This window comes from Rutidosis leptorrhynchoides, unplaced genomic scaffold (genome assembly GCF_046630445.1).
Source record: "Rutidosis leptorrhynchoides isolate AG116_Rl617_1_P2 unplaced genomic scaffold, CSIRO_AGI_Rlap_v1 contig510, whole genome shotgun sequence".
Classification (NCBI taxonomy): Eukaryota; Viridiplantae; Streptophyta; class Magnoliopsida; order Asterales; family Asteraceae; genus Rutidosis; species Rutidosis leptorrhynchoides.
The window spans coordinates 38,325-48,164 of record NW_027266738.1 but is presented as its reverse complement, the minus strand read 5'-3'; the positions used below and the strand labels follow the sequence as shown (position 1 = coordinate 48,164).

The following is a 9,840-nucleotide window of genomic DNA, read 5'->3' as shown; positions in this document are numbered from 1 at the left end:
CAACATTTCCAAAACTCAACATCATCATCAATCATCATGAGTACCAAACAATTATGCCATCTTTCACAGCCGAAGTTCAAAAGAATCAGTATAACAAATCACGTCCTTCATCTTGATTATATTTGCGCTGGTTTGTCTCTAAGCAATAAAGAAGCTGCCGCCTATTCGGAGACTTTGACGAATAATCTTGTCAAAAACAAAAAAGCTCCACCTCATTCTCGATATCGACCACAGTCTAATCCATGCTGTTTCTCATGATCAAGCTCGTCCTGAAGATATCGATTTCTTGAAGCAGAATTAGAAGATTTTCGAAGGCAGTTTGTTTACGCTCGAGTGTGAGTTCACGACATTTCTAGTCAAAATCAGGCCTCTTGTCCATACTTTCTAGGAAGAAGCAAACTCTCTATTCGAGATGTCCCTATACACGAGAGGCACAAGGATGTACGCTAGGTCAATTGCTAAGTTGCTTGACCCTCAAGGCATATACTTTGGAAAAAGGATCATCAGTCGTGACTATACTCCATACAAGTTCAAGACTCTCGATCTTGTACTCGCGCAAGATCATGCCGTCCTCATAATCGACGACACTGGAATATGGCCACACAATCGGAATAACCTTTTGCTCATAGACAAGTATAATTAACTTTTTCGATACGAAACATGAAGATGGCTTCTTCAAGTCCAGAACCGATGAAAGCGAGTTTAAAGAAGGTTTGATGTACACTCTATGTGTAGCAACAGAAGCACACAGACGATTTTTCGAAGGAGATGCGGCCGAAGACGATAGGAGAGACATCAAAGTGATTTTAGAACAAGTTTAGCTCATTGTAGAGGGATGAGATTGGCCATGGAACACCTTGATGTCTAGTGATCACGATTTTTCTTATTAAAATTGAGTAATTGTATTGTAATTCTGTGTGTAAAACATCATTAGTAAGTACAACATTAATGTAGGAAATATAATTTTGTAAATTACTATACAACATGTAATATTCATAAAATGTTGTCTCTCTATATTTCTTCAGATCCTCATAACAATGAAAAACATCTAGTCCCAATGATTATCTTATAAATCCCTTGCTCTTAATTCATGTTATTATTAACTAAATTGTAAAATCCAATTTTCCAAACCTAAATTGATGTGGAATTCAAGTGGCCTCAACATCAAAAAAAAATCTCCAAATTACTATACAACTGTTGTCAGAAATGGAGAGTCCTCCTGGTTTTAATATTGAGTGTCGTGGACTCATGGCAGCAACACTCTTCAATGGGCAGATCAACCCAGCTGTAGCACTTGTAAGTGGCATCCTCAAATGCAACCAGAGAGCAGGGGGCTTGTTCTCTCTTCCAGATGTGAGCGGTCCTGCTATTGTCGACGCGCTCCTAAACGTGACGAGTAATGGGAATCAACTGAACCTAGGGCAGACGCTTACTGACGTGAATGGATTGTATAATTTCACCATCTTTAGTTTGGTCGATATATTGCTATTCGATCCCTCTAACTGTGCGGTCAATCTTAATCTCCCGATAGCCTCTTGCTCTCTTTTCCCACCTGCCAGAGTTCTCCATGCACCTATGAATCTCAGTGGTGTTCTTTCGGGAGTCTTATCAATATTTTCATTTCTTGGTGGCGCATTCTCACTAGTTTGAGACCTATATATACCCGACGATGTAAAAAATAAATGATGATCGGTATCTACCAAGGCAGAAGGAATGAAATGTACATTAACTAAAAGCAAATTGTATTATTGATGTTGAAATAAAATGTAAGATTATATTATCTTGATTTTATAGTAGTTTCTGCATTTCCGGTAACTGTTTCATCAGCCAATATAACGGCCACTCAACGTCAAGAACCCAGATGCTGGTTGGAACTAAAGGTTAAGAATCCGGTTGAATGAAAGTGTAGTACCGGGCGCCTGTTGCAAACTTATGAAAATTCAGAGAGATATATCGTCTTTAACTCAATAAAAAAGCGTCTCTCCAAATTTCGGGTAGTATTTGAGTTCTCTCTCATGAGTCATGAGGGTACGAAATCGGCTTAGTTTTCACAAGTTTTCTGGAAAATATGCAGACGATGTTTCTGAGGATGAAATCGGCTTATAATTATGTCTAGTGTTAGTCAAACAGTCTCATCATGCAAGGCAAAAAGGGCCCGAGTTAAATCAGGACAAGGCATCATCAACAAACTAACACGGACGAAGAACTGCAAGAAAATTACACAACTATGATTTGAATGATTTTCATATCCCATCAACTCAATCATTCGTAAAATGATTCACATGTGATATCAAAGAAGTGCGAGACAAGCATAGATTAAAAACCATTAGAAAAGTGATTGATCGATGGATGAGAACAAGCTCTCTAATCGGCATCCATCTCTTCCAAAGCTAGTTTAGCTGCTTCCTTGGCCTCCTCTAATAGATCATCTGGGACCTGACACAAAGAAATGTGAGATTGTTAATTATTGTCCATTACCAAAACAATACGAAACTGGTGTATTGATTTATCCTTTACAAGAACAAGTAGAGTTAGTGTTATCAAACTCAATTGAAATCGGATAAGATTTCATTTCCAGAATATTGAGTTACATGCTCCACATCTTTTCCAGTCATGGGGATGGGAAAGGCCAAGCAAATAAAGCAAAAAAATAATTTAAAAGATGTTTCAACGCATTAAACAAAAAAATTACTTTCTGGTGTTGTCGGTTTGACTCATCGCAGACCCAGCTCATTTCCAATTCAAATGCCTTATCCTTTGCCTCATCGTGCACTCCATAAATGCTGTGCAAGTTTCATGGAAATATTAGAGCAAGAATAAGATGGTGCATTCAACAGAGTTCTACAAACCCAAACTGAATATCTGCCAGCAATTGAAAGGTTTCATATGTATAGGTTTATATATTGCATTTGTGAGGATTTCAAATTGAAATTTATGGCTATCCACCAGCATATCAAACTGTAAATCAGGAGAGTAATGTTACAACACTATGCAACTCACATCTTTGCAACTTCAATAACCCCCTGCCGGCAAGTGAGTTCAGAGAGCTTCAACTTTTCGATCTCCCTGCAAAATGTCCCTATTTGTGTTAGTATAGTCACACTTTAACTTTGTTGATAACATGCAGAATGACAAACAAATTCAAAATTTAGTTTCAATTTGTTTGTTGATTTTTTATTCTCTACAGACACGTAGTCTGGAACAAAATAATCGCCAACAACCGGAACTGTAAGTGTAACACACAATATAGTGTAAATTGATTAATAACTTACGTTTTAGCAGCCTGCCTACCCTTTCCAATCGCGGCACCAAAATACCTCTAAACCCAAAAAAACAATATATTAGATGGGAAAAGATCCTCTCTAAAACCAGACCAATATCACACAAGTAGCAGACAGTAAGAAAACCAAATGGAAATGGGAAGACTGCCACCATAACACGGGACAGAAATGTTAACTTACATAAGAAACCCCAGAAGGCTCAACCATGTACAGCTGGGGACCATCCCTGTCATAGCCCCCAAGAATCACCCCACATCCAAATGGCCTACAGAACCAGAAATTATTTTCTTAAAACCATAGAAAATATTGGGAAAATCCTAAAGAAATGCAAAGAGGGTCGAAGGTGATATTTTGACAAACCTTAGCCACCAGTAGAGTGTACACAGATGTACATAACTAGCAACACGCTCGGCAAGTTCCTTGACCGGAATTGGTTCACCATACAGACTGCACAAGTAAGACATGGAAAACTGAGATAAGAGCATGATAAAAGGTGGATGATGTTCACAGGAACTGTACGAGACGTTGGGGTGATTCAGAGAAGCAGTGTTTGGGGCCAAGTATATACCATTTATAAGCATCTCAAACTACTCAGTTTGCTTCAATTACATAAACCTCAAATAGAAATGATCAATGTTTCAAAATGGGTACACAAAAAATCTTTCATAAAACTCTATTTATTAAATTACTCTTCATAGAAGAACCAAACATTCCATGGGTGCCAATTTAATAGTAGATTCACCATTTAGCTTGCTAAGAACTTGGTTGAGAACAGAATCAACACCGTCAGCTTAGTCTTATTAAGTACATCTATCAGAGTGGTTCATTGTTTGTTAGTTGCATATAAATATGATCTTCTGAAAGCATACCTTTCATAGTTTGTAGCTTCAGCCTTGCCCCTAGCAACAATTTGTCTTCCATCTGCGGCTAGTCCCGCCACAGCCTGGAGCCGAAACAACATCAGTAAATTATGATAAAAGAAGATAAAATTGACCACTCGAATGAAAGGCCACTTTATTGAAACATAGATATCTTTCTGGCAACGAGAATATCATACACATTTATTGTCAGCACTCAGCAGTCCTTTTTTATCAAAAATTATCCCAGTCCATAGTCCATGGACACGGAATTCTTCTATATTCTATGGTAGTTTGGGGAAAAGAAGAAACAGAATACACAGACGTGCAAGAAACAATGCATTGGAAATCAATACTGGGGCAGAGAGAACGCAATAGCAAGTTAGCAACAATTCAATTGCACTCCAAGAGCAAAACAACATGACAGGGAAACAGAAATCTCATTCTTGTAAATTTTCTTCAGTGAATCCTCTGGCGAATAAAATTGAGAAAGGTCGTTTCTCGTCCAATACATTATTCATTCAAATAAGTATATCGTTCGCACCAATGAACTTTTTAAAGATACAGTTATTTCGACCAAAAATATGACGGAAAAAAATGGCGAGTAGAGTCTTAGACTCCTAGGTTGTAGAAGGTAGAGCAGCCTTCCAGTAATAAACATTGTATACAAAATCTAGTGTTTCGAGGCTCTCAATTGAGCTTAACCTACGAAATTGGAAAGCATTCCATATGTTCCTTCTTCCATCTCATAATAATATCGAAAATTAAGCAAGTAAAAGAGCATGATCCACTAAAAGGTTTGCATAAAACTCGGATATCATGAAGTAACTGAACTAGAGAGAGTGAGGAGTACCATGCCAGAGTGGCGGTGAACAGAGTGAATTCTTCGATTTGAACCGGGCAACATCATTTTCGATGCTATAAGCTTCTCAACACCCTTTTCATTTACAAAAACGAAAATTCATAACCCAATAAACGCAATAAAACACGACGGAAGAAAAAATCAAGATGTAATCATCTAACTTACGAAAACGACGCCATCCTTGCACTTGATGCCAATAACAGTCCTGTAGATGAAGCAAGCTCATATGAGAGACAAACAATAAAATCTCTAAATTAGTCATCAATGATTAATGAACAACAAGACACCTAGCGAGGACTCGGTTTAGAAAAGGAAAGAAATTTACAGACCCGCTGTTATCGACGGCTTTAGCGGCGTATTCGATCTGGAAAACACGGCCATCTGGTGAGAATGTAGTCACCGATAAATCATACCCAGTTCCTATGCTGGCCATTTTCGATTTCTCTGTCTAGTATGGAAAAAGAAGGAATGCAGATCAACGAAAACCAAAAGTTAAAGCTCAGAGTTCGAAGCTCCTGTTATGATTATAATTAAGCTGCTGACTGCTTCGATATCACTTCTATTTTCTCGGCAGACTATCTTTTTCTTCACGAAAGGAGAAAGAAAGATCAATATTGGGCTTAATAAAAGCCCAAGGCCATTAGCTGATTTAGAATGTCCCATTCATTTGGGCTTCAAGCAATTCTGTTTACTGTGGTTTTTATTTTTTTCTTTATTTGATTGGTAAGAACATGAAAATGACTTTTACCACAAAAATGGTAGTGAGGAAGATGAGTGGCAACGACAAATCATAATTTTGTTTTTGTGGCATAATTAGATTCTTAATTCTAGTAAGTACAACTGTACAAGTATAATTGAAGTTCTTACATGTTAAGTCAGGTTGTTTTTTTAAAGATCGAGCGTTTGGAAAAATGGTCGACAGATAGAGCACCACACGTGGCATGTGTCTATTGGTGCTGATAGATAAATGTCAATTTCCTCGTTGAATAAATGCAGACATTCCAAGTTTATTGGAGAGAGAGAGGCTGAGTTTATGCTAAAACTACTATTTTGGTATGACTGGTAGACAATTGATCAACAAACGTTCATAATCCATGATGAGCCAGATTAAGACTTTTTATTACTAATTTACTATTAATTTTTTACGTTAACTAATATTTTTCCTTATCAAAATTTCATTGTTGACCAAATACGTCTAGGCCAGGAAATGAAGTTGAGGTGGGAATAGAGCGGGAAATGTTTTTTGGTTTACTTCCTCCGATCCATTTTAGTGTCGTATAACACGAATTCTAAAAAAATAATAAATTCTAAAAAAATAACTAATGATCAATAAAATTATATATTTATCTATTATTTTAAAATTAATATAATTATAAATTATAATTATTGAAATTATATTAAGATAAATTGAAAATAACGTTTCAAATATACATAAATTTCTAAATAATATTATTTTTAAAAAATGATAATTAATTATCGACGGTTTGAGTATTTAAATTGTAACAAAGCATGTTTCATTAGACAACTTGACCCGAGAAGGTATTGCAAGACGAGAGCTTGACGTTCCATTAATAAAATTTCACAAGAGATAAATATCCATTACATAATTTTACCAGGAATGATGGAAAGCCGACATCTGTTCAAAAGCGTCCAAATCAGATAAAAATTCGTTGGACCCGCTCGCGCGCCATAAAAGCACGAAAGCAGCTTTCACCTTCCCTCCCCACTTACAAAACACAAATACATGTCCTTATTCTTTTCTTCAATCTTATGGTCATCACACATTTCTCTCTCTCTCCCTCTCTCCTCCCATTATCATTGAACACAGATTAATTTCCAATTTTTTGCTTTGTCCGGCTCCAACAATTAACAATGTCTGGCGGCGGCGGCGATGGCATCAGTGTCGTGGTGGTTATCGTCGATTTCGTAATGTCTTTCTTGTACGCATGGATCAGTGTCTTCATCAAGATTTTTGTATACAGGATACTAGGATTTCACCATGACGCGCTCGGCGAGGCAGTCCTGATCACGTTCAAGATCTTCAACACCATCCTTTTTCAATTCCTTAGCAAAAAATTGAAAGGAGGGACGTACAATCCTATAACCGTCTTGTATCATTCCATTACCGGAGATTTCAATCACATCCTTTTCGCTCTTAATGCCAGAATCCCAGCTCAGGTAATTAGCTAATATCAAAGCTTTATCCTTGGAATTAATCGTGTTCTGAAAATCCCAGAGAATCATGATGACTGGGTTTTTGCTCAAATGAGATTTTGATTGATATATGAAGTGAGTCATTTATCTGTCTGATATGATGTAGCAGCATAGCATATGCACTTGAGCAATTATGTTATTTTGTTTTATATAGTAGATTCTCGGCTGGTTGAAATTTTTGGGATGCTAAGCACAGAAACTGTTTGTAAGGAAAGTTTTGTAAGATAAAACAATGCATCATCGGTTATCTTGTGATCAACCTATTGATTCATGTTACAAGCATCGATCAAGAGTTGAAAATTGCTTCGTCGAATATGAATCTATGGCTGTTTTTACAATCATATGATGATATGAATATGTTTCGTTCTTTCTAGAGCACTTGTTTTCTATCTGTAATCAAATTTCTGGCTTTGGGTTGGTCTTGATGCTTTTCTGGTTAGTTTTCATCTATGAAGAGGTCTCCATGATGAAGGTTTTTGTGTCTATGATGAAGGTTTTTGTTCATATTTGTTACTAAGATTGTTTGGTATGACTGCTTGGTTTAAAGCTGTCATACTTAAATCTTGGAAGCATGTGACATTTTCCAATTTCCACAAGGTAGTTATCTACCGAATAAAATAATCAACAAATGGTTTATGCTTGATGACATCAACAAATGATTTGCTTCTATATTTGAAAATTGTTGGATGGGATTAAATTTGCATTGCCCTGTTTCTCTTCGGGGGTTTCATCTCGTATAAAGCATATGCCGGCTGTAACAGGTAATTGGAGCTATTTATGCGGTTAAGCTGATCAAGAAGTATGTTCCTGGACCAGGATTTGGTCCACATGTAAATGTTCCTCTCCTACAAGGAGCACTTATAGAAGGTGCCTTAACACTTGTATATGTTACAATCTCAATGGTATCTGCAAGCAAAGTCCATAGTGGCTTCTTCCTAAAGGCATGGATCAGCGCTGTCTGCAAAAATGCTCTTATTGTCATCGGCTCTGATTACACCGAAACCAGCATCAACCCAGCATCTGTAAGTTTCCAATTATCAATCTCTATCAATACTCTATAATTCATAGAGTCGACTCCAGTATTGAGCTCGATTGTTGTTGTTTATTAAACAAGTAAATAATAGAGATATTGTTAATTAGGTGGTAGGATGGGCATATGCTAGAGGACAAGCTCTGAGCGATGAGCATTTACTAGTTTACTGGATTTTCCCGTTCGAGGCAACTCTATTGGCAGTGTGGATTTCTAGCTTCCTTGTTAAACCACACAAAGAAGAGAAAGAAAAAGTCAAGGGTAAACAAGAATGATGTCTTCTACTATGGTTCAAGTGAAATTCTACCTTCCATTCCGTATTTATGAGGATTGTGATCCCAATTTACAATTGGATCGAAACGGTTTAGTCTGGTTCGGTTTGAAATTACTCCCTTGCACCGGCAGATCTCGGCTAGGGAAAGGTGCGTGCCGTTCAAGCAAGCACCTGTGTGTGTACGTAGGAATAGCTATACTAGTTGTATCTATGTAGTTGCTTCATACATACTTATGTTGTCAAAATTGGATACGAAATGCCATAAAGCTGAACATTGTTCTTGAGCAATAACTCGAAATTGTCACGTTATTGTTTGTCTCAGCCCTCAGGTTGAATCAATTGCATATTAATTTCACTCGATTTGATTCGATTCGGTTGAACCATGGACTAAACTTCCAACTAGCCAACGAAAGTATTTTAAACCACAATATCATAGTGTACATTATGAAGAATTCGTTTCTCATCTGTTTGAACCTTAAACCCATGTGACATATGAAGTCAAATTAGACCGATTCTATTTCAGTTAATCAATGAGCCGGTTTGAAATTGAAGCTTCATGAACTCAAAGCCGATCTTACCTTATGCTTATTTATTACTCTTCCGTCCTAATTATTTATCATTTTTTATGAAAATTGCATTTGTAAAAAAAAATTTGACAAGTAATTAGGGACGTATAATTTTTCAACTTATGAAAAATTGAAGACCGAGGATCAATCCGATTTTAATCCAATTTCAATTAGTGATTCGAGTTGAAATAGAACCGAGAATTATCGATTTTTTTGATTCAGCCAGGTAAGCAAACCAAATCTTCAAACATTTTATGACACTTGCCCCAAGACGAGGAGGGAAAAGGATAAGGCAGACATTTTACACTTTTCCCAAGATTATCTCTGATCAAACGATAAGGATCGATCAGTCCCCGGCACACTATATATACAAATCCTTCTCTACTTTCCGGCTTATTATTATTTATTACAGTGGTGGCGGTGGCGGTGGTGGTGGTGGAGTTAGTTACGACTGCGACTCTTGATTTGAGCACCGACAATCGTTGTTTCAGTAATCGAGAGGAGGAAGAAGATGACGATGCTATTGATGGGATTAAGTTTTCAGACCATGGCGGATTTGATCGTGGCTGGTTTCTCGTTGGTGATCGGTTTGGGCATTTTCGCTTTCACCGCCTCCGTTCTTTGCTCTGCTGCTTTCATCTACAACGCCAAGCTCGTTTCTTCAAATTCTTCTTCCTAATTGTTTCACTTCCATAAAAAATAAATAAAATTACATTTTGATCTTTATTGATTTTGTGTTGTTCATCCCTGTGTTGT

The 9,840-nt window shown here is 37.1% G+C and overlaps 2 protein-coding genes across 2 annotated transcripts; one reads left to right on the top strand and one right to left on the bottom strand.

Moving 5' to 3' along the window:
- Positions 1-2,364: 2,364 nt before the first annotated feature.
- Positions 2,365-5,436, bottom strand: LOC139884162 (proteasome subunit alpha type-3-like). Its single transcript, XM_071868231.1, has 10 exons — positions 5,330-5,436; positions 5,166-5,205; positions 4,992-5,075; positions 4,151-4,224; positions 3,642-3,728; positions 3,462-3,546; positions 3,273-3,319; positions 3,001-3,066; positions 2,693-2,783; positions 2,365-2,436 (listed from the first exon to the last, which is right to left on the bottom strand). Exons 1-10 carry the CDS (start codon positions 5,431-5,433, stop codon positions 2,365-2,367), a joined length of 750 nt encoding a protein of 249 aa, XP_071724332.1. The 5' UTR covers positions 5,434-5,436.
- A 1,436-nt stretch (positions 5,437-6,872) lies between these two features.
- On the top strand, positions 6,873-9,763 carry LOC139884156 (probable aquaporin SIP2-1). Its single transcript, XM_071868226.1, has 4 exons — positions 6,873-7,178; positions 7,976-8,236; positions 8,355-8,505; positions 9,576-9,763. Exons 1-4 carry the CDS (start codon positions 6,873-6,875, stop codon positions 9,761-9,763), a joined length of 906 nt encoding a protein of 301 aa, XP_071724327.1.
- Positions 9,764-9,840: the final 77 nt, after the last annotated feature.

Excerpts from the sequence above, each read along its gene's own strand:
- LOC139884162 (XM_071868231.1), bottom strand. The coding sequence starts at position 5,433 with ATGGCCAGCATAGGAACTGGGTATGATTTATCGGTGACTACATTCTCA. Across the intron at positions 3,067-3,272 it reads GGTAGGCAGGCTGCTAAAAC|GGAGATCGAAAAGTTGAAGC; the intron begins GTAAGTTATTAA and ends GACATTTTGCAG. Across the intron at positions 2,437-2,692 it reads CAAACCGACAACACCAGAAA|GTCCCAGATGATCTATTAGA; the intron begins GTAATTTTTTTG and ends TCTTTGTGTCAG.
- LOC139884156 (XM_071868226.1), top strand. The coding sequence starts at position 6,873 with ATGTCTGGCGGCGGCGGCGATGGCATCAGTGTCGTGGTGGTTATCGTC. Across the intron at positions 7,179-7,975 it reads ATGCCAGAATCCCAGCTCAG|GTAATTGGAGCTATTTATGC; the intron begins GTAATTAGCTAA and ends CGGCTGTAACAG. Across the intron at positions 8,237-8,354 it reads CCAGCATCAACCCAGCATCT|GTGGTAGGATGGGCATATGC; the intron begins GTAAGTTTCCAA and ends ATTGTTAATTAG.